Source organism: Primulina eburnea, chromosome 7, assembly GCF_022965805.1.
Source record: "Primulina eburnea isolate SZY01 chromosome 7, ASM2296580v1, whole genome shotgun sequence".
NCBI classification, from domain to species: domain Eukaryota; kingdom Viridiplantae; phylum Streptophyta; class Magnoliopsida; order Lamiales; family Gesneriaceae; genus Primulina; species Primulina eburnea.
This window is the reverse complement of record NC_133107.1, coordinates 317,498-341,664: the sequence shown is the minus strand read 5'-3', so window position 1 is coordinate 341,664 and position 24,167 is coordinate 317,498. Positions and strand designations below refer to the sequence as shown.

Here is a 24,167-nt window from a genome sequence, read left to right as displayed (position 1 = left end):
ATTATATATAATAACAAAAACGTCCGAATGGAATTAAAATCAAACCAAAATGTATGCATGATTATCATAATCTCAAGACCCTTACTTAAGTCATAGATTAAAACCCAAATATATATATATATATATTTTGAGATATATAAACCCTCGAACTAGTGTCAAATATGCTCAATCGCCAGCATCTCCATGAAATCCATCTCCTTTTGATCAAACTCAAATTGCATCCCAAGTAAGCTGCTCTGATCACGTGTTTCATGGTTTCCAGCCTCCGATATTATTGGTTTCTTGGATGGAGAGATGGAACCTGAGGAGGAGCTGTCTAGATTACTTGAATAAATCACCTTCTTTATGTAGTCTTGCAATGGAGATATGGAGTTGTTGTTCTTACGGGACGACGACAGCTGCCTTCTTTTAGTGGCATTCCAATGGTTTTTAATGGTGTTTTCGCTTCTTCCTGGCAAGCTTCGTGCAATCTCAGCCCATCTGTTGCCTACTTGCCTGTGGGCCTCGATCAGTATTCTGTCTTCTTCATCGGACCATCGATCTTTCTGTTTTTGAATATATATATATATATATTACCAAGCTAATTAGGCCATTCTAATAAATTAAACACATGGAATGTATGCTGGAGTATATATAAACATATAAACATAAAAGGTGCTAGTTATAACGGGAAAAATGAATGAATTAAGAAAGAAAGGATATATAGGAAAATGGAATTAAGGTGGTTGAAATGTAAGGAAAAACCTTAATGTTGGGTTTTAAATGATTGTGCCATCTTTCCCTGCATTGCTTTCCGATTCTCCCGGGAAGCATCTGTGCAATGGAGGACCATTTTCGTACTCCATGCTTCTCCACCAACTTCTCTAACAACCTAGCTAAAACTAAAATGGATTCTTTACAATTTACAACCAAACTCACGAGTCACGCCTTTATTTATATATATATATATATATATTCAAAATTAAACTCGTTCAGTATGTCCAAAAGATGATCAGATCAAATACGTACGTACCTGTCTTCATCAGTAGACCATTGCCCTTTAATTATATCGGATTTGTTGTCGATTATTCTTCTAGCATGCAGCGTCTCCTTCTTCTTTGAATCGTTTCTCTTTCGTTTTGCATTATTATTGTGGAGGATCAGACACGACTTCTTTTCTAATGGTTGATTCAGAGATTTCGGGGCAGCATCCAGTAGTACTCTTCTGCTTTGGGAACCGTGCATGTGTCCATTATTTGGTGTTTCTTCTGCAAAATTTTCGGGCGAGCGCAAAGCTGCAGAATAATTATCTGGATTTAACTTGGGAAAAGAAGAAGCTTGAAAGGGATCAAAAGGATCGTAAAATGGAGAATGGAATAAGTTGGGGAGATGATACGACGATCCCTCCATGATCAAATTATCAAAATTGTTAAAAAAGTGTGAAGAAGAAAATCCCACAGCATGATCCGTTTCCTCAAAAGGTTTTGAAAACGAAACAAAGTTATCTCTGTCAAATGTATCAAAATCCATGCAAAGAATCAAACACAGAAAGAAGGAAGTTTATGCTGTGACGATTGCTTGTGTGGAGTGAAATCTGACGTGACTCGTTTTTATATATATATATTAATTGCCATTTTAGGCCCCTCTCCTCCGTACGTTACAAATGCATTATAAGGTATTATTAATTATATGACGATGAATTTAATTGTCACACGCAAATTAATTTCTTCAACCAAAAAGAAAAAAGAAATTAGTTGATATATCATATCCAACTCTCACAAAAGCTATGTTATTTGAATTCTATATATTTTTCGCCAAAGGCTATTTAATTTAAATGTTTAAAAGCTTAAGTTCATAAGATGTAATATTGTTTTTTTATTTTAAAAATGTATTTTTTTGACTCATCATACGTACATTATTCCATCACAATTAATTAGTCTTTAAATTATTAGTTGGCACTCAAATATGCATTTACTGATGATAAATTCCTATTTATGTATATTCATAATTATTCGTAATTCAAACTATAATTGCCTAAATTGAGCTTTGACTAACGAATTATATAGCATTCATACATTATATATATATATATATATATATATATAATATATATATATATATATATATATATATAATATATATATATATAAATTTTATTTATTAATTAAATATTTATATATTCTGTTGGCCTCATAATTATCATTTGCGTAGTAAAAGGGCTTTTTATTAGGCCACTAACACAACTTTTAAAAATCAAACAAATGATCATAACATGGTTTGGCTCTAACTATATATGCCTTGGGATTAGAGTGGGGGTCAGGTAACTTGAGATTTTAAATAGAAAATAATAATAATAATAATAATAATAATAATAATAATAATAATAGTCAAAGTATATATTAAAATTTTAAATGTTTCAGAGATTAAGTTAGTAAGATGTAATATTACTTTTTTTATATATAATTATAGCATCACAGATTTGTCGTTTCCAAACACTTCTTGATCAGTATCAGGTGAAGAGCGTGAATTTTCTTGACGGCTCCGGGGGTCACCATCAATCATGCAATCCCTGGCATCAGTGTAAGCATGACAGGAAGTTGGCTTATTCTTAGATACTGATGATCGATCGAGCCTTTGCCAACATAGATTCATGGTAACTGAATCGGGTGGCAGTAGCAGATGCCCCATCAAATCTCACTCTGCTACGGCTTCTACTGCGAGCTCTATCATTGTTCTCACCCCCTCCTGAGTTTCTGCTTGGGCTTTTGTCACGACTTGGGCTTTCCTTGCTGTTCTTTGCAGCATCCATCATGCATGCTCTCATGAAAGCTCTTGTAAGAAAGGCTCCCAGTGGCATTTGAATCTTGAACATTAGAGGATTCAAAACCATGTCTACGAGTATACAAACAAAGTCAAATAAAACAAGCCCAACCAACGTACACAAACAATTTGTTTCACAAATCAAAACAGGCTGCAAATAAACTAAAAAAAGCAGCCAAGACAACATACCTATTTTGCTGTCCATGGTCATTATTACGGCCAACCCTATCTGGAGATTATGACATCCCCCACACACCCCTTCCTCCATATCTTCCACCGTATGAAGAATCGTGACGTCCACCACCATGACCTGTATCATGTTCACCGGGACCTGAACTCCATCTTCTTCCCCTTCCCATTCCTCTACCATCACCATAAGAAGCCATATCACGAACTTCATGAGGAGGAACACGTTGATCTGCTCCTTCCAAGAGTTTGACAAGCTCTGGTGCATGCTTTGAGTCCTGGTCACATAAAAAGGTATAAGCCACTCCAGTGGCACCTGCCCGTCCAGTTCTTCCAATCCTGTGAACATAGTCCTCTATTACAGTAGGAAAGTCATAATTTATCACCACCCTGGGAAGAAAAACTATCATAGAGTACGATTATTCACAAACACTGAGAGAATGATGGCAGGTTGTGTATTATTGTAATACAATCAGCAAGTTACTAAAGAAAATGTGTACAGTAAAGTCACAGACAAATCAAATAGAAGTTCAAGATCAAGAGGCAGGTGATCACAAATGATAAACCCGTAAATGAAAATAAACATGCCTCCTGCACTAACAAGAAATATCAACTATTAAAAATGACAGCACTTTTCGTTTCTCCTAGAAACATAGTTGATATCTATAGCAGAGGGATAACCTACGATACTACCAGCAACACAATTAGCTTCTCTGATAAAGTTTTTAAAAAAAACCGATTTTTTTATGACGATAAGTAAGTTAATGAAAACAGATCAAAATAAAAATATTATTATTATGTCTTGCTATTTGTATTTTTATGTAAGTATGCTTTTTTATCAACGGTTGTCGGATTTTTTATATTTGTAATTATTCAAGGAGGAACTAAGTATATTAAAGCAATTTAATTCTAGATATGTTTTTATAGTATGGAGATTGAAAGTTCTGTTCCCACAGTGTGAGTGTGATGAGGGTGATTGTTGTGTGTATCAGAAAGTAGGTGTTGTGCGTGGATGTTGTAACACTCACGACAACATGCAGCGGAAGTTTCAGTTTAAGAAGTTAACACACAACTTGAATTATAATAAAAATAAGAGAGACGAGATATAAATTATGCATAAGTATCAAATACTTGTGCGGTGCCTCAGGGCAAAATAATTCACTAGAAAAACTTGTAAGTTTACAAAAAACCAATACTAGTGAAAGAATCAAACAACTCCCTTATAAAGGCGAGTAACAAATTGCATCCTAAACAACTGCCAAACCGTATAACAAAACTATGTCGGATGCATCAACCGAGAAGTGAAAAATCTTCGAGACTCAACACACTAATCACAACCGTGATTCGGTGTTGTCTTCAGATGTTGGCAGCACTTCACAGCAACAAGTTATCAATTACGAGATGACTACAGTCTCGAAAAACTCTTCAAACTCCTTCGTGTCTCACACTCTCCTTTTTCACCCTATCCTCCTATTTAAACACACACAGAGTTTTATTAGAAAAAAACTCCTTAAAGAATAAAGATCTCATATCTTAAAGATATAAGATTCCATATATTAAAGATATTATGACTCTCAAATCTTCACGAGATCGCATCATAAATTAGAGATTATTCTCAAGTCTAGAAAGGCAAAACATTAGAGATAATTAATAAGGAAATTATATCAAGGAATTTAATTCCTTTCAAAGATTATTAAAGGGTAAATTTAATATATGACGTTTCCTTAGAATTTTAAAAATGATTTTTGAAGATCATAATTCAAGAAAAAAACAGAGCTGTATGTTATAAATTTGTTTGAGAATCTGTTTTTAAGATTAAATGATTTTTCATTTTTAGCATTTAGTTGACTTTTTTGGCTTTCAGATATATTATACACATATAATTATAATTGTAATTAGTCATATTAATTTAATATTAATAGGATTTACAATAAAATAATAATAATAATTGGATATAAACCATTTATATAATATATTGTTTGAGATATTATAAAATATAAGAGAATATATAATTGGATTTTAAAAGACATTCAAATAAGATTATTTCTAAAAATAAGCTATTTGAAAAAAGCTTATAATTTCTATCAAAGACCCTCTAAGTTGATTATATGAATATGAATGAAAAGGACTTTCACACGTTATGATCAGTTATTTTATCTTTGATATATATTTATTTAGTCAATAATACTTTAATATAATATTCCTCCAAGTTATAAATTTACAAAAAATTCCACGGGACGTGCCTGGCCAGCCCTGTTACATTTACATGTTAAAAACTATCAAGGAATTGAAGAGGTTGGAATTTATAGTACACGTGAATTGAAATCACGTGTCCATTATTACATTCAAGCTCGATATATTTAAAGTTCTATATATATATAGTTACTCAATCCGAAGCATAAGATTAATTATCGAGTGAACATAAATATTAATTTATATATATGATTCAATTCAATTAACTAGCTAATGTACCAATTTTGTGATACATATATATCCAACTCATGAAAAAAAAATTGTTTTAATTTCTCTATAAGTATGAATTAAACAAGTCGACCTACTCCTATAATATTTAAAATCATTCCTAAGCAAATCAATGAAAGAGTTCACACACATATATGATTTCTCATTTATAATTAATTTCCATATATATATATATATAAAAAGCACATTATAATATTGTGGAGTCGAGTTATATATGGGTGGGTCAACTACATATGTATCCGGAGCAGAGCACCAATGAATTGATCAATAGAATAAATTTAAGAATAAATAAAACGCACCTAACAAACCATCATGTGGAGAACCCTTGCAGAATCCTTTACCTATTGCTGGCGGATCAGTACTTTATGTATTATTATCCTTGAATACCGCCATTCAACTCAAATACCTTAATCTAATAATTCATATGAACATGCATGTAAGAATTTTAGTGGTCCTTGCTTAATTTGTATGTGTGTGTGTGCGTGTCTATATATATATATATATATTTAGTATTGATATGCTGCTGACTTATCGTGCTCACCAATGATGATGTGTTACTCATATATTGGATGCGACGAAACATGACAAAATTGTGTATGGGCTCGATCGGAGGTGGACGCAATGATGAATTGACAACATATATCAATTCATATAGCTTTTTGTATGTATGGAATATTTCATACGTACACATTGTTAGTTTAATTCTCATAGTCTCGTTACTGCTAAGATAGTGCTGATAACATGCATGATTAACATCATGGGCTATAACCAATTGATTAACAATAATTATCACTAAGTTCAGATGAACGTACATGTGTTCATTCTCTTGCGATGTTGTTTTGTCAATTTATAGTAGGTTATCAAATATTATCACAATAATGGAACCCGAGTCTTTATTATCCTACGAATATTCTTGAATTTTTCAGTTTTTCTCAAATCGTTAGTTGAGAATAAAAAATACTCGACTAATTATTAATTTTGAGTGGCAACACAGTATATTTTAACCGTTTGGAATTCATCAAAGCCCCAACAAACAAGCACATTCGTACCAATATATATATATATATATATTCACACAAACCAAGAATATAACAACGTCGTCCAGCTTAATGGGGTTGAAGAATGTCAGGTTTCTAGTTTATATGATTATAGTTCTTCTGAGTCTTTCGTGGGAATGGGATAATTTGTCCTGTGCAAATGCCGGAACTCATAAATCGAAGAAGTCAGCAAAGAACACCCCGCCCCCTCCGAATATCAACGGTGGTTCCGGGAGCAGCAACTCCACCACCTTCAGTGTACTGAATTATGGCGCTAAAGGCAATGGAATTGCTGATGATACAAATGTACGTAAGTGCATCTTTCAATATAAAACCCAAAAATAAATAAAAATAAAAAAGGTAAATTTATATTTTTAGGACATGATTTGATCTCGACAGGCATTTGCAGCAGCATGGACTGATGCTTGCAAAGTGCAAGGATCAGTGATGCTAGTTCCTTCAGGCTCCGTGTTTTTTGTAAAACCCATCTCGTTTTCAGGACCCAATTGCCAATCGAATATTGTTTTCCAGGTAAAGTCTCGAAGAACTTTCTTTCACACAGGTTATAACAATTCCAACTAAATGGTCCTAATTGCTGCAGTTGGATGGGAAAATAATTGCTCCCACGGACCCTGAACCTTGGGGATCAGGGCTTCTGCAATGGATGCAATTCACAAAGCTTAATAAGATAACAATCAGAGGTAATGGAATTATAGACGGACAGGGCTCTGCCTGGTGGAACAATAAGAAGTCCGTAAGTGTTTTCATTAATAAAGATATAATAAGCTGGATAGGATCCTTTTTCCTAAATTTTTTGTTTAACGTAAAATTTGAAATGCAGAATACGGGACGAATGCCAAGCACCAGACCAACGGTAAGTACTGTTGGTAGCACAGCGGAATAACAGAGAGCTGCATCTCTAATATTTTATATAAACAAATTCTATTTACTTTTAAGATGACTACAAGGTTTATATAAAAAAATTCTAATTATATAAAAATCACATTATTTAGTGTAAAATTTGCACCAAATAGATTTTGTGGTTCGTGACTCTACATCTCTTGCACCTGAACAGACAGATTGATGATTTGATTTCTTGCAAATAATACAAGAAGGCCTATCACTAAATTTTTATGACTGCTCTTTCTTCTTTTCAAAAACTCTCCCATGGTCATCCTTTTTATGTTGCCCATATTGACTATAAAGATTTTTTGAAAACTTACCTTTCTTTCAGAAATATTAACTTTCGATTGAAAAGCTGGCTCATGGACTGATATGAGGATCTATTGATTCTCTGTTCATGCGATGCCAGATAACTGATCAACTCATGCATTGATAATTTTGAAAGATATTTTGTTTCTTCTATGGCAGCAGCACAATGATCAAATTTAGGTTGTAAATTTTTGAGAATTTTTTCAACCACCTTCTTTTCTGGAATGTCATCACCAAGACTTTCAATATGATTGACAGTTTGAGTGACTCTGGTGAAAATTTCTGTCACCTTGTAGCTTTCTTTCATCAACAAAGTTTCAAAATCTCTCTACAATTCTTGTAACTTTATGAAGACTACTTTGTCATTTTCTTGAAATTCTTCCAGTAGAACATCCCAAGCACCCTTGCCTTCTTCTTATTGAAAATTCGGGGATAAATAGATTTACTGACCCCTTGTTTGATGTAGCGAAGAGCAGTAGAATCTTTTTTTTTCTTGTACCCTTTCTGCTTGGTTTCGTTCCAATCAGTAGAACTTTCATCTTCGAGAGGCTCATCATAAGTACTCTCGATGATTTCCCAAATATCGAAAGAGATGAAGAAATCTCTCATTTCACTACTCCAATCATCATAGTGTTCTCTTTCAAAAATTCGAACTTTACTAGCAGAATATTTGAACATGGTAAGGCTTGAATTTTGCAGCCATTTTTATGCTCCGAATCACAGGACACGAAGATTAATGAACCCAAAATAGTTCTGTACGAGCAAATATATCAAGAGATAGAAAAGGCTTAAGATGTTGATCCATAACTCAAAGTGGGACCAACACCATATATGATTGAAAAGGTTACTGTTGGAGGTGGGTGAACTAAGAAGCAACAATGAAGTAAAAAACTGAAGTATGCTTTCCTTGTGTCAATTTTGATAGCTCTGATACCAAATTTGTTGGTATGCACGGCAGAAGAAAACAGAGAGCTGCAACTCTCTTATTTTATATAAAAGTTTTTTTCTAATTATTGTTAAGATGACTAGAAGGTAGTCATATTATACATAGTTCATGACTTGTAGACTACTTAATTTAATTCTATGGGCAGAAAACAAGATTTTAATAAATATTACTTGACTATCTAAAACATGTCTATTGAATATCATGACTCTAAGATTAACTTGAAAATATAAATTTATTTTAACAAGTACATCAAAGCTGGGTATATGACACACCAGCTTCAATGCTAATTCAATTGATTTAATTAATTTTCAGGCTCTGCGGTTTTACGGAAGTAGGGATGTGACAGTTACAGGCATAACAATTCAAAATAGCCAGCAAACGCACCTCAAATTCGACAGCTGCATTGGAGTTCAAGTCTTTGGGATCAGCATTTCTTCCCCTGGTGACAGCCCAAACACAGATGGGATTCACCTCCAAAACTCCCAAAATGTCGTCGTTCACACCGCCTCTCTTGCTTGCGGTAAGAACATATGCCATTGTTAAGTCAGTCAGAATTTATAATGTTAGAGATTAATAATTACTTAATTTGATCTTTTTTCATGTAGGAGATGATTGTATTTCTATACAGACAGGATGTTCCAACGTGAATATATACGATATTGATTGTGGACCTGGCCATGGTATAAGCATCGGGGCATTGGGACCTGATGGTACTAAAGCCTGTGTTTCTGATATCAATGTTCGCGACTCCACCATGCGGAATGCTTCTACTGGTTTGAGAATTAAGACTTGGCAGGTAACAATATATATATATATATATATATATATATATATATATATATATATATATATATATATATATATATATATATATATATAAAATCAATTTAAGTTGGAGCAATGTGATTAAATTAAATTTGTTGTTGTTGTAGGGTGGGTCAGGGTCAGTGAAAGGAGTGAAGTTCACCAACGTTCAAGTATCTGGAGTGGGAACTCCTTTGATGATCAACCAGTTCTACTGCAACAGCAAGAAATGCGCCAACAAGACGTCAGCCGTAGGCATATCGGACATATCATATCAGTCCATCAAGGGGACTTACACGGCGAGACCGGTGTATTTCGCATGCAGCGACTCGAGGCCGTGTGTGGGTGTCCAGCTAGCAAATGTTGAGTTGACACCTTTTTCGAGGAGCACCGATCCTTTCTGTTGGGAGGCATACGGGAACGTGCAAACGGCCACCATTCCTCCCATAAATTGCTTGAGAAGTAGTAGTAGTAGTAGTAGTAGTAGTGTTGTTAAAGTTGCTAATAATACTAGTGCCTCGTGTTGAATTATATACAATTTCATTATCATAAACACAAATTTATCTCAAACGTACAGTAACATTGCCAAGTAGAAACTTACGGAAATAAAAAAGGTAAGAGACTGAGAACCTCATCCCCCTTCTTGAGACGTGGTAGCCCATCACTGGAGAAGATGGATATGTATCCAAAGTCATGTAATGTAATATTTTGTTTGATTTCAATAATTTATAAAAATAAATTTGGTTTTGTGACAAATAATAATAATTAATATCCAGCGAGTCTGTGATATTATAATAATAATAATAATAATAATAATAATAATAATAATAATAATAATAATAATATATATAGATGGATAGCAGGATAGGTAGATGGATAACTTGAAGAAGAAGTGATTAGGCTCCTCCATGCCTCGATGATAAGGAATTATCGTGATTAAAGTCCGTCCGTCCATCTCCCTCAAACCCAGAAGACATCGAGAAGAAAACCTCATCCTCTGCTGATTGAGTCACTTCCTATAGCAATTTGAGGTAACTTCTCCTCTTTTCTCCACATATTTCCTATCAATTTGCTTCATCTTTTATTTCTTCTATACGCCATATGCATAAAATTGAAGATCATCTATTATTTACACTCGAATTCATACGATGTCAAGTATGAATAAACAAACTAAATATTTCAAAGAGAGTCTTTTCAATTTTTTAGTCTTCTTATTTGTTATTTGCTATATTGGAGGCTTCGTGCTTTTTCCTTCTGTGACAATGGAGGGAGTGACTGAATTTAATTAATCTTAAATACTATTGCTGAAGCTCGGGGAAATGATATAATCAATCTACTTTTTTTATTTTTTAATGGGATGAACTCGTCACTAGATTCATTACACCTCTTCATCCTTCTATTTTGATCGTATGCTGGACGCTAGTTTTAACACACTCCAATCCAATACCCAAAAATTATAAAATCTTGAAATGTGAACCTTTCACGAACGGAAAATATGAATTTGAGGTAATTGAAGCAGAAACTCAGTATACTTGATTAATCCTTAGTTTCATTTAGCAAATGTTTGTTTCTGCATAACAAAAATTTAAAAGTATTTGTATGTTTAATTAAAATGTTATCCTCTCAAATTTTTTTTAAAAAAAAAGTTATCTCAGTTGCAAATTGCAATTTAATTCATCAGATTGATTAGTTTAATTATTCCTTATCCCTCGATATATACTCGTCTGTGCATACAAAAAGATAAATAATCATTTACACACCTACTTGATTGTGCTTATGTTGGGCTGCAACAGCAAATGGGGAGAGCGTATGTGTACGTGATCGTGGGAGGAGGGGTATCAGCTGGCTACGCCGCCAATGAATTTGTCAGGAGAGGGATCTCTCATGGTGAACTCTGCATCATCTCTGAAGAGCCGGTAACTCTAGTATCTCATAATTTTTACTTGTATATATGTATTTCTTTCTGAAGTTGAGCGTGTGTATTTGTTGCAATCTCTTAAACTAAGTTGTTGTGTTCTTTTTTTCTTTGTCAAAGACTCAAAATTATTGATAGTGTTTTTGGAAAGTTATTTGTGATTAAAATGCTTAAATTTTTTTTTTTGGTGAACTAAATTTATATCACAAATTGATGGAAATAATGAAACGTGGTATCAACACCAATGCCTGATACTCAGTATAAAATTATGTAAATCAGTCTCTGCATTATATATATATATATATATATATATATATATATATATATAAATATATATATATAGATTTTGTGTTTTATTGTTCCCTGGCTGCATTTTGTGGTCGAGGTGTAGATTGGTTTGGCATATTGAACATGATTCTTTTTGTAATGTTTATTTGTATGGAGTTCAAAACCTGCTATTGAAATTTGGGCAATTTTGATTTAAATTTGAGTCAAGTTTCATATACTTACAGCTTAATGACTGGATCAAGAGTGAATAAATAAAAATAGTGGAGATTTATTCTAGTTTAGCTACTTAATTGAGTGCAAATAAATTGTGTGGTGGAGATTTAATTTAATAGATTGATTTTGGTTTCTCAAAATTTGAATTCACAAAAATTATGGAGTGCAAATCCGGTTAGTAAGCAGAGAATTGGAGTAATTTAATATAGTACTTTGAGGTCTTTATTCTTCATGTTTCCTTTCGCTAATTAGTTTTTCGGATACCATGTGTTGGTATTAAAAAATCGTTGTTATGGTTTCTTGGTCCTGTTGAGTACTCATATGTATTGAAACTTCCACTTAGTTGGAGACTTGAGTTGTGCTTTCATATGAGTCAGCTTAAGGTTTGCCTAGTGATCGGATATTTGCTATGGCATTAAGTTAGTTTTATGTTATTTTAATGTTTGATTTGGTGCTTTCTCAACTTGCATGGTGTGTTTATTCTGGTACACTTTTTGCAGGTTGCACCGTATGAAAGGCCTGCATTGAGCAAAGGATATTTACTTCCAGAAGGTATTCATTCCCTTGTGATCTGTGAATCAGCAATATCTGAGATTACTTGAGGATATACTTGTTCCTCATCTAAATGATATCTTTCCTATAACGATTTTGCACCTAAATGATCAATCTACGATTCACGCCCATAATTTTGAAACCCAATATGTTATATCGAGCTCCTTAGACGCATGATATTTACCCGTCTCTTCTTCGTTCCACAGAAAAATACAAACATGCACATCAGAAATCATAGCAATGCCGTCCAAAAATGATAAAAATCATATCAATGCAAGAAATGAAAGGTAGACAGAAAAAGGATTGGGAATGGTATCAAGAATATGATTTTAGGCGTTGAAATGTAAATCAAAGTTATGATTATCTTTCATGAATAACATCAGCGAGTGTGAGAATGTGGAATTAATGTTCTGTGTAATTTAACTTTTTATAATTTTTACCACATGCAGCTCCTGCACGTCTCCCTTCATTTCACTGTTGTGTGGGTACCAATGGTGAAAAATTGGTTCCGAAATGGTACAAGGAACACGGTAATTTTTCCACAACTGTGTGTAATTAGTCGCAGACTTTTTATTTGGTTGTATGAGCAGTCATTTGTAGACCACCCGATTAGGTTGGGTGCTTGGGTATAATAACTGGTGATTGAAGAATGCTCACAAAGTTATTTTGCAAAATATGCTAGGTAGTCATCCAAAACTTAATTTTGGCTTTATCAAATCTAGTAATTGATTTCAATAGACAGGATTTTAAGTTTGTGGTACTTCAAAGGCTTTTGAAATTTCTCGAGTTGTGGAGATTAACTTAAACAATCAAAGCTACTATACTCAATTGTTGTTTTATGTTAAGGGTCATGTTAGCTTTCCGAGTTATATCATAATTCAGTGTTACTTGCTTCTCAATTTGTGTAAACAGGTATTGAATTGATTCTTGGAACTCGAGTTAAGTCTGCTGATGTGAGGCGTAAGACATTGCTAATTGCAACAGGAGAAACCATAAGTTACAAATATCTAATTGTTGCAACAGGTGCTCGGGTATTGAAAATGATCTTTTGTCCATCTTATGTACTATATTGTGCTTTATGACATCCATCTTATGTGGATTGATTTTTTGCTTAAATCAAAAGGAAAGTAAAAGGCGTTTCTTGTATTTGGCATTCCAATATCATGGTTTTATGGCAGAATTCAGTTTTCGTGCTTTTCTGAGTTTGGAGGGCTGTGTGAAAAACACTTCACTAAATTAAGTCGCCTGTAAGATGGTTCAATGCTCCAGACTGATAGAATGTACTCTATGTGTCTGAATTTTCTCGTCCCATTTTTTCATTCAAGATGCCAAAAAATGTTCCATTTCAAAACATGGCACGACTTTTTCCCCAATAGTGTCCACTATATTAAACAAATTCCTTTTCAAATTTTAATTACCATATAAAAAGTTGAGCCCCTTCTAATTGGCACATTTAAATAGGAGGAATGGATGAGGTAAAATTGGCACAATTTGTCATGAAACGGTTTTGAATTCTTAAAGACCAGTACTTAGGGGATATAATTTGTAAAAGTACATGAAATCAAGAGAGATAAATAATTCAGTATTTCAGTGTATGACTGATTTTATGGCACATTTCTTTAGGCTTTGAAGATCGAAGAGTTTGGTGTTAATGGATCCGATGCTGCTAATGTGTGTTATTTACGAGATTTGGCTGATGCTGATAGACTCGTTGATGTGATTCAATCTCGTGGTAGTGGAAATGCTGTTGTTATTGGCGGCGGCTACATAGGAATGGAATGCGCTGCATCTCTGGTGATAAACAATTTTAAAGTGACTATGGTTTTCCCAGAAGCACATTGTAGTAAGTAATTTCATGATATAGTTTTTTATAATTTATGTCTGTTGTAAATTCTTGGAACAATGATGCACGTTTCTGTACAGCAAGGATTGTGATCCAAGTTAAGTCTTCCTGTGCTAATCTTTTTCGACCACTTGATTTCTGCAGTGGCACGTTTGTTTACCCCCAAAATCGCAAGTTACTATGAAGACTTCTACCAGTCAAAAGGAGTGAAATTTGTGAAAGGAAATGTGCTGACATCATTTGATTTCGACATCAGTGGGAAGGTAAAAGTTTAAATACCTTTCCTGCTGTAGAAACTTGGTACCTGTGTAATTTCTCATATATTCAATAGTTGTAACATGCAAACTGATACGTATAATTTCTCACGTATTCAATATTTGAAATCACCAAATCTTTTTTAAGGTCACTGCTGTTAATCTTAAAGATGGGAGCAAATTTCCAGCAGAAATTGTTGTGATCGGTATTGGAATTCGTCCGAACACAAGTCTTTTCGAGGGTCAGCTAACAATGGACAAGGGTGGAATCAAAGTGAATGGGAAAATGCAATCAAGCAATAGCTCGGTCTATGCTATGGGAGACGTTGCATCTTTTCCAGTCAAAATTTTTGGAGAAACACGCAGACTCGAACACGTAGACTCTGCAAGAAAGGCTGCTAAGCATGCAGTTGCTGCAATCATGGAACCTGAAAAGACTGGAGAATTCGACTACCTACCATTCTTTTATTCCCGAATCTTCACATTGTCTTGGCAGTTTTATGGAGACAATGCAGGGGAAGCAGTGTATTTTGGCGATTTTTCAGGAAATGTTTTTGGGGCGTACTGGATAAACAAAGGGCTTCTTGTTGGGTCATTTCTCGAGGGTGGAACTAAAGAACAGTACGAGGCAATAGCTGAAGCCACTAAGCTAAAACCGATGGTGGAAGACTTGGGGGAGCTTGAGAAACAGGGTTTGGGGTTTGCTATGGCCGTCGGACAAAATATTCCACCTTCTTTGCCGAATGGTGATGGCGGCAGGAGTGGCGATGGAGTATGTGATGTGATGATGGAGAAACCGTTATTCACTTGGCATGCAACTGCTGGAGTTATTGTGGCAGCATCAATAGCAGTGTTTGCATATTGGTATGGTAAAAAGCGCAGAAGGTGGTGAGATGTTTCTTTGGTCCAAATGCAAGATTGTCTAATGACATGCCACAATGTTGTAGCATTTTTAGGATCTTAAATCTCTCTATTTTATCCAAGGTGGGGAAAAGTGATTGATATATATATATATATATATATATATATATATATAATAATCTCAATAACTTATAACTAGTGTATTAAGCTTTATTACCAAGTGAAATGAAATACGTTTGGTTGTGCATTGGGTGCGTTATATCTTTAGTCATCTTCAACCCAAAATTCTATATTAGAACAACTCTATTTTAAAACAGTGTAGTTTTTGCACTAAATATAATATTCATCTACTACAAATCTTATTGTAAAAAGAATATTATCTTTATTTGATTTATTTAATTTTTTTTTATTAAATATCAAATGTGTATTTTTAAAATTTAGTGATATAATTACTATTATATTTTATTAATAATTGTGACCCATGTGAGCTCGACCCACTTTTTTTTAAAAAAATTTAAAATGAGCTCAATCTTCATTTTATTTTGATGTTAGAGTTGGAGATGTCTTGAATAGCCCATTTTCACACACGCGAGAGAGTCATATAGAGCAGAATTTGAAAGACGAGACGGTACTGACGCGCCTGAAAAAGGCCCTTGAATATTTAGCATTTATTTCCCTCAAATTTCTTGTACGAATAGCTTGGAGGAACATGAAAATAGAAATTCATTAAATAAACATTTTGTATCATTCTCTCAGCCCAAAAAAATTGGGATCTTTGAATTGTGATATTTCTACAAAATTTTGTTGTATTCAAATGCAAGAGAAATATAAAAATCAAATAATTTATGTAACAAGCATTAAATTTTTTTTATTTACTTGATCCTACGACTTAGTGGGAGGAGAGAGATCAAATGAGCTCTCTCCCCAGTCTCGACTAGCATCCAATGTATTTATGTCTGCATCTAATAGCAATTACTGTGTTGATATATATATATATATATATATATATATATATATATATATATATATATATATATATACCCAAAAATTGGAAATTAAAAAAGCTTGATTTCATATCATGAAATATTCGTCCGAACAAATCCCTACCGGCCCGAAAGATATCCATGTACCCATTGAGCTGTCGGATTGTTCTCGTCCCTCCCTTTGAGTCTCACTTTAAACCCTAAAGAAGATGCTTCTTCAAGAAATGGAATAATTTTTTTTCATATTATCTTGGTAATTCGTCGTTTAACCTCTCTCTGTATTTCGTTCATGCTAATTCTTGATGATTTTCGATTTTTTTTTATTTAAATTTCCTTATTTGCAACTATTCACCGCTTCATGTATGTTGCTGCCTTTCTTGGGTATTTAGGGAAAAAATTTAGTAATTCGTAGCGATAAAAACTGCTTGATTTTGCTTTTGATGTCAACAGTTTCATTTCGTCACCAAAATGTTTTCAGGTCGACTGTTTTTCCTGTGCAAATGGCAACTCTGGAAGATGTTGTCGCAGCGACACAATTCCTTGCTAAGGAATCTGAAACCCAAGTGGCGGCCTCGGGTCCTGACGGTCGGGTTAGGGTTTCTGATGTAGAGAAAGTTGATGGGTCAGCTTCTGCTACTGTGAAGAATTTTAACAGTATATCTAATGGTGTTACTAGTGTTTCCGTTAATGGGCCTTCTGATGGTGTTTTTGGTGGAAAGAGTACTGATAGTGAGCCGCTGAATGAAAGCGGGGAAAAGGATTTGATAGGAGATGTGATTGATGAAAAGCTGGAGGATCCAGGCCATGATTTTCGAGTCGGGGATTTTGTTTGGGGCAAAATTAGGAGTCATCCGTGGTGGCCAGGACAGGTTCATGATCCCAGAGATGCTTCAGAATTTGCAGAGAAACATAGCCAGGAGGGTTGTCTCTTGGTGGCATTTTTTGGGGACGGTTCTTGTTCTTGGTGCGCACCATCACAGTTGATACCTTTTGTGGAGAATTTTGAGGAGATGTCAAAAAGTAGTACTTCTAAGAGCTTTTTGAATGCTATAAAGATGGCTTTGGATGAGATTTGTAGGCTTGTGGAGTCTGAGATGAGTTGTAAATGTATATCAGAGGAGATAAATGTTGGACTTGCTAGGCCCGTAGTGTCCAATTTTGGTGTGAAGACTGGAGTTCTTATGCCAGAGTTTAATTTTCATCCTCTTTTTCTTGGCGAATATGAACCCATTGAGTTGTTTGCAAAATTGAAGAACTTTGCGGAGGACGTTTCTTTCACTAGTTCGATTGATCTTGCGGTCTTGACAAGCTGGATGTCTGCCTTTTTTCGGTTTAATTGTGGTTATCCATTGTCTCAGTATCACGGGGCCTTTAGTATTGAAGGTCTGGACGATGAGGGTGAGAATGTGGCTGTGGTTATGAATGATATTACTGTTCGTAATGAAGTCCCTGTAAAGGGCCCTCATTCTGATGATGAGATTTATCGTAGAAGGAAGCAGAAAAGTGTTGCTGCGCTTTTGGGAGAAGATACAGATGTGAATCCAAAAAGCCGAGAAATTGTTCAAGAGGGAGTCGATTTGGTGAGATCCAGGTCTTCCAAAAAGCGGAGAAGGAGCATTAATGGAGTAGGAGAAGGTGTGGGCAAAATGAAATCTTCTATAGGGAAATCGAGTGGGAGGAAAAAGGTTCAAGTTTCTGTGTCCAGTCAACTGGCAAGTGAAGAGGATGTCAATGCAGAAAAGAGTAGTGTTAAAGGAACGGATCATGTAGATAAAGGTCCTTCGTCAAGGAAACGAAAGAAAATACAAGTTACTTCTGGTGAAGCTAAAGAGGAATCAGAAGGGGTTACTACACCTAGGGAAAGAAAGAAGAGTAGGTACTTATCTCCACCTTATACGAATATGGGGCGGAGGGCTGGTAATACAAGCTCGAAAAGGGAGGCAGAAATTGAATCCTATAAAATTACCAAGATAGCTCGGGTGGGGGAGCGTATGGAGAAAGCTGCAGAAAACCTTTTGGTATCTCCACCTTTAGCCAAGATGGTTGATGAGGCATCGGAGAAAGAACTGCCTGACGAAAATCCAGAAAGGCATGACACGTTCGATAACACGAGTCACTGCACCAAAAATGATACGTTGACGAATACCATATCTGATGGCAACTCCCCTAGTCACTGCACTGAGAACTATAAGTTGATGTGTTCTGTATCTGATGTTAAATCCCCTATTGATGTAATATTATCAGAGATTCGGTTAAGTGCTCTTTGTCCTCTTCAATTTAGTGAGGGAGGTTCCCTTGATATCATCCGGGGCTTTGTTTCTGCACTCAGAAGCTCAACCTATATTGAAGGATCAAACTACAATATATATCGAAATTGCAAGAAAGGGAAACAGAAAGGGGAAGAATCACTGCCCGCCCAATTGACAGATCGTGGAGGCGATCTGACCCAGAAAAAAGTCAAGTCATCTGGCCCAAAACCTTGCAAAGCCATGATATTGAAGACTGAAGGAACTTCAGGTAAGTCCGTGTCCAAGAAAGCTGATGAGACTTATGGTGAAAAAACCAGTGCGGTGAACGTAGAGGGAATTGATGCAACACGGCTTATTTTGACATTCAGCCCCGAGTATCGGTTACCTTCAAAGAAAGACATTTTAAAGATTTTTAGTAAGTACGGGAGCCTGAATAGAAAGGAAACAAACATATCCTCAGATACTCACTCATTTCAGATTGTTTACACTAAAGATTCAGATGCAGAAGCAGCCTTCAAATCATCTTTAATCCAGAGCCCCTTCGGTAAAAATGTTAATTACAGGCTGCAATGCTCTTCAACTCGGCTAAAGTCTCGTGGATCTCAGGGAAGAGTTTCATCTCCCCATGAACAGATTTCCAAAGAGCTTGACTCTTCTCAGCCACCGGATGACTTGATGGCAGAAGTCGGTCACATGAAGCAAAAGTTCGAGATAATGACGGCAATTCTTGAAAACTATCATCTCAAATTCTCGCCAGAGGAGAAGTCTAGCTTGAAAGATGAGATGAAACCCCTCATGGAGATGGTTGAAACAGCGAGTGAGAAGGTGAGAATCATGGCTGAGGGAACCAAAGGTTGAAGAATTTGGTGTCATTTTCGTGTTGTTGATCATAGGTGTTCTCGATTGTTAATGTAGACACATTGAGTAGAGCAGGAAACGCGATGCTTTTCTTTTGTTTAGGTGTCCTGTGTATTAGTAGTTAGGGGTGTTTAATTGGACGGTTGGGTTTTATGATATTGTGTCCGGATATTCGGTTTTTGGTTTTTCAAATACTGATCCGGTATTCGAACGGTTTATTTCGGTTTGACTGGGTAAACGAGGCTCCCTTTTTAAAGGTTTATTGGGTCCAAACGCATCGGGAGTTAATTGAATCACAATACTAATAATTCTTGAATTGCTTCACAAAAATCAAAAAAAATCTTCTCATAAAAGCTTTTATGTGATGATATATTTTTTAACATTAGGCATGCTTGGTCGAGGAATTTACAAGGCAAGGTTTTCCGGGTTTTTTTTCTTGGAAACAGAAAAAGTGATCAACATTATACCTCCTAGACCATACGAAATTAAGAGCCAACTTATTTCAAATGCTAAAAAGCGCGGAATCATCTTTACAAATAACATAAAACCAACAAAGAAAATTTATTCGTATACTTACAAAAGTAAAAAAGAAAAACTGTCCTTTAGCACAACTCGCACTCAATATAAGCTATCTAAAACTCTTCACAGCAAACTCTTGCAACAGATGACTCAGTACAGATTAATGTCGTAGAATCAATCCTCAGCAGGATCTTGAGGAGTCTGATCTGCACTACGCTTAATTGAAATGACAGGGCAATCGGCATGTTTTGTGACAAATCCGCTCACAGTTCCCACAAAAACCCTATGAAGTTGGTGAAATTAAAAAACATACACATATCAAAACTACAATAGATGCCAAGGCTGGAAATGAAAATGAATGCTTAAGAGCTTTCAAAGTCATGATAATGAACGCAGATGTTCCGACCTATGGAAATTATGTTTCTGAAATGACTTCCAAACCAGAGAAGAAAGCTGCTATACAGCAAATAAATGAGTTAAATATACATACTTCTGAAAAGGACCAAGACCCCTGTTTCCAACCACTAGCAAATCTGGCTGGAGACGTTTCACCTCATGGCAGATGACGTCCTTAGCATCACCTGTCTTAATCCATGCTTCACAGGCAACCTATGAAATGTACTTGAACTCAGTCGAAGGTAACTTAAAAACAGCTTTGAAGTAGTTCTCTATATCAGATACAAAGACAAAACGTGGAACCTAGCTAATCTGTGAAATAAGTCAAAGTTGGAGAAAGAAATGAATGCAGGTCTCTACTATTGACTAGCCAGATTATTTGCTAAGAGCAAAGATAGCCCTTCATGCGTGTGAATGAGTATTCATGCATATGCAAGAAAATAAACATGGAAGGGGAAAGTTGAAAGAGCCACGACGAAGACGATATACCCCAATCTCATGGCATTGTTTCACAAAGTAATGCAGTAGTTGAAGTCCATTATTCTTGTCCCTCTGCCTCAAACTTCTGAAATCTTCAGGAGAGGCATATATACTATCCACACCATCAAAACCTGACCATAAGGGAACTTTAAGCATTTTGCCACTATCCTCATAGAGATAAAGTATTGTGCATTGAAAAATTGGACAATGATAGCAGAAACGATAAGAATATGAATTGGATGGATGCATAGATGAAAAGGTTCAATAATCCTCGGTCTTTAATGATGCGAGTGAAAGCACTCCATTAAGCATGTACTTGGGCCAGATTAAAAAAGTAAATGAGTGTCACATTACACATTCACAAACGAGATAGGAAACAACCAGAAGAGAACAACATCCTGCACCATGATAAACATGAGCAATTAACCATTATTCAAGCTTTAAATATCCACTACCATATTAATACTCCAAGGTTGACCGACCCATGAGAGATGCATATTACAGCAACAATACACTGTAACATTGTTTCAATTTCACATCATGAAACCCCAAAACACATTCACTTGTGGTGGGATAGCAAGCTCACAAAGAGGACATGATTGAATCTCTTACATTCATTGTTGACAGGTTTAGAACAAAGATAACGAGGTTCTCATGATTTCGAGTATCAGTGAATGAAACCAATAGAACATACAACAGACAGACATAATCATGAACTTCCAAAGCAAGCAGAACTTTTTCCAGAATTATCCCATAATTTGTACAAACAGCTATATTTAAGCTTGTTGGCTGTTTTGGCATGTTACAAGCCACATCAGCTTCGAGTGGCATGCTTTTAATTATCATTTTCTGGAACAGAAAAATGGCTTCTGGATACTCACTCTGATATACAAATTGTTAATTGAGATAGAGATGGATGATGGATCTAATATATGGACACAGAGTGTTCTAAACGGATTAATGTCAAAGAAATCAAAACGTATATCAAGGATAATTTACCTGTTTATGCACAACCAAGTAATCAAATATTAGATGACCGAAACAATAATCCCAAGAGCACTATCCTCGGGAACTTTTTAAATTCTTTAATTATCTATACTTTACATCAATTGAAGTATATTTTATAAAACTCACAAATATACTACGGAAATTATATCAGGTAAAAGGATAGTAAACATTTACTCTTCCAACCATTCATCTCTAGCTGGATCCGAGATGAAGGCGACAAAAAGTGTCGTCAAATCCTCTAAAAAAATTGCTGTTAACATACTTTATCCATCTAAATCGATCACAGTAAGACTACAGTCTGTAGAGGTATTTACACCAAAACACTTGATCTTTATTTGGCAACATTAGCCACGAGTCACGTTGGTAATTCACGATCGGAGTACAACTTCTGGGGAATTTAAAACTGAAAACCGAGTTAGAGAACAGGTTCATCACAAGAACGATAAGAAGAAAACATGTCAATGACTTACTTGTCAAGAACTATCTATCTAAACGAGCCACGACAGAGAAAAAAGAAATCCCACAAAAACGATCGAACTCCCGACACTCCAAGTGTCGGAATGATTCACATAGGGCTGCTGATCAATTTCCTAAATTCTCGTTAAACGCATTCTTAATCTACAACAATCAAAGAACCCATAACACGAACCAAATAAAAAAGAGAAAACCTTAAACAAACAGGGGGATCAGACACATGAATATCGATAGTAAAAATTTTGCGATTTTTATTACCATCTTCGTCAGGAACTTGAACATGAAGAATAAGGAGTTTAAAACCACAAGTATTGGAGCGAATGATTTTGTGGAGAGTCCATTCGAATGCTCCTTTGGAGCTGATGGATGCGTGCGGGTAACCTTTGAGAGTTGACTGGTTAACCGCCACCAATATCCGAGTTGGCTCACTGCTCTCCGGCGCCATATTCATTCGGTGACCGCTCAGCTGCTGCTCCTTCACCAACCTTCTGGATGAGTCGCACGCGTTTATTTGCAATTCTTATATATTTAAATAAAAAAAATTACATTCCTTTTCTTTATTTCTTATTATTTTTTGAATTGCTAATTTTAAAAAGTTTTATATTTTATAAAAAATTTAAACTCCAGATTTATTGAATATTGGATCTTAATTCTTACATCATCCAATGTTTAGGTCAAGTGATTTGATATATTATATAAAATAATCAAAATAATCCTCAAACTTTCCTTGGAAACCGTGCGCCATTCTTCCTGTGACTTTCTGCTGAAATCTTTTTCAACCATTTCGTCACCTTTGAACGTCGATTGGGGTCGCACCGTTCACCGAAAAATTCAACTAAATATATGGTTGGAAAGCTCTTAACTAGAGCTACGTTTTGGTACCCATATTGAAGTGTTTCTCGACATTTTTCAAAAACTCGTCGGAAACCCGTCGTCCGTTTCGTCGTTAAATCGTTGTCGTACTTCGCCGGAGTTCGGAAATTGATTGAGGCTTTTGTTCTCTGGGTCATAGACTTCGTTTTGATATATATATCGAGGTATAAACTATGATTCTAGAAATTGTTTAAGGGTTTTTTTCCATTTTTTGTTAAACTAGCAAAAAGCACGTGCGATGCACGTAAATATTAATTATTTAATAAAAATTAAAATTTGATTTTTTTTAAAAATAATTTGATTCATTTTTTTATTTATATTGATTTAGTCTTTTGTCATATTAGACGAATAAATTAATTAAGAACTTATATACTTTACTTTCAAAATTGTTTCTTAAATTGAAATTCAAGTCGTTAATTTTATGTTATATAATAAATTATAATTAGCATAATATATAGAATGAATTGAACTGAAACAAATTTTGAAAATATATATATCTAAGAACCACGTATAAGGTATAATAACCTAAAGAACCACGAATAAGGTATAATAACCTAAAAATCAACCAGATTATGGATTTTATAAATGCATAAATCATAATTTATATACGTGAAGCACACTAAGGACAAATAATTGTCAATTTAAAATATTTATGACTAACTCGTCAAAATATTATCAAAACTAATGAAATAATAATAATTGATAATAAAATATAACCTATAATACTCAAAATTTGCTTTTAAAATTTGTTTTCAATCATTTTTACACGGTTGAAAGATTTTCTCAAACGGTTATAAATACTAACCACGTGAAAAGTGTGAAAGACGGTTCAATATTTCTGACGATATTTTCAACCTGTTGACAATCTAAACAACAAGATATAGTTTGAAGAGTTAGTCTCATGTGAGACCGTCTCACGGATTTTAATTCGTGAGA

General features: G+C 34.9%; 6 protein-coding genes across 8 annotated transcripts; 3 read left to right on the top strand and 3 right to left on the bottom strand.

Moving 5' to 3' along the window:
* Positions 1-155: 155 nt before the first annotated feature.
* LOC140837318 (transcription factor MYB119) lies at positions 156-1,509 on the bottom strand. The gene is made up of 3 exons (XM_073203447.1): positions 1,013-1,509; positions 745-871; positions 156-545 (listed from the first exon to the last, which is right to left on the bottom strand). Exons 1-3 carry the CDS (start codon positions 1,507-1,509, stop codon positions 156-158), a joined length of 1,014 nt encoding a protein of 337 aa, XP_073059548.1.
* A 952-nt stretch (positions 1,510-2,461) lies between these two features.
* On the bottom strand, positions 2,462-3,415 carry LOC140835925 (uncharacterized). The gene is made up of 2 exons (XM_073201335.1): positions 2,989-3,415; positions 2,462-2,871 (listed from the first exon to the last, which is right to left on the bottom strand). The coding sequence occupies exons 1-2, from the start codon at positions 3,332-3,334 to the stop codon at positions 2,588-2,590; spliced, it is 630 nt and encodes a 209-aa protein (XP_073057436.1). The 5' UTR covers positions 3,335-3,415; the 3' UTR covers positions 2,462-2,587.
* Positions 3,416-6,458: 3,043 nt separating this feature from the next.
* Positions 6,459-10,108, top strand: LOC140836258 (polygalacturonase At1g48100-like). Of its 2 annotated transcripts, XM_073201644.1 has the most exons (7): positions 6,459-6,809; positions 6,903-7,034; positions 7,105-7,257; positions 7,345-7,377; positions 8,974-9,181; positions 9,267-9,457; positions 9,594-10,108. In XM_073201644.1, the coding sequence occupies exons 1-7, from the start codon at positions 6,576-6,578 to the stop codon at positions 9,990-9,992; spliced, it is 1,350 nt and encodes a 449-aa protein (XP_073057745.1). In that variant the 5' UTR covers positions 6,459-6,575; the 3' UTR covers positions 9,993-10,108. The 2 variants fall into 2 exon arrangements, with proteins under 2 accessions (XP_073057745.1, XP_073057743.1); XM_073201642.1 differs by having other exon boundaries at positions 7,105-7,377.
* Positions 10,109-10,330: 222 nt separating this feature from the next.
* LOC140836257 (monodehydroascorbate reductase 4, peroxisomal) lies at positions 10,331-15,638 on the top strand. 2 transcript variants are annotated; one of them, XM_073201640.1, is made up of 8 exons: positions 10,331-10,496; positions 11,259-11,381; positions 12,382-12,433; positions 12,883-12,963; positions 13,346-13,464; positions 14,057-14,276; positions 14,421-14,539; positions 14,679-15,638. In XM_073201640.1, exons 2-8 carry the CDS (start codon positions 11,262-11,264, stop codon positions 15,420-15,422), a joined length of 1,455 nt encoding a protein of 484 aa, XP_073057741.1. In that variant the 5' UTR covers positions 10,331-10,496; positions 11,259-11,261; the 3' UTR covers positions 15,423-15,638. The 2 variants fall into 2 exon arrangements, with proteins under 2 accessions (XP_073057741.1, XP_073057742.1); XM_073201641.1 differs by lacking the exon at positions 10,331-10,496 and adding an exon at positions 12,640-12,720 and having other exon boundaries at positions 11,323-11,381.
* An 822-nt stretch (positions 15,639-16,460) lies between these two features.
* LOC140836255 (PWWP domain-containing protein 3-like) lies at positions 16,461-19,660 on the top strand. The gene is made up of 2 exons (XM_073201639.1): positions 16,461-16,627; positions 16,853-19,660. The coding sequence occupies exon 2, from the start codon at positions 16,875-16,877 to the stop codon at positions 19,479-19,481; it is 2,607 nt and encodes an 868-aa protein (XP_073057740.1). The 5' UTR covers positions 16,461-16,627; positions 16,853-16,874; the 3' UTR covers positions 19,482-19,660.
* Positions 19,661-19,966: 306 nt separating this feature from the next.
* On the bottom strand, positions 19,967-22,872 carry LOC140836254 (universal stress protein A-like protein). Its single transcript, XM_073201638.1, has 4 exons — positions 22,617-22,872; positions 20,886-21,007; positions 20,491-20,609; positions 19,967-20,283 (listed from the first exon to the last, which is right to left on the bottom strand). Exons 1-4 carry the CDS (start codon positions 22,807-22,809, stop codon positions 20,175-20,177), a joined length of 543 nt encoding a protein of 180 aa, XP_073057739.1. The 5' UTR covers positions 22,810-22,872; the 3' UTR covers positions 19,967-20,174.
* Between the last annotated feature and the right edge of the window lie 1,295 nt (positions 22,873-24,167).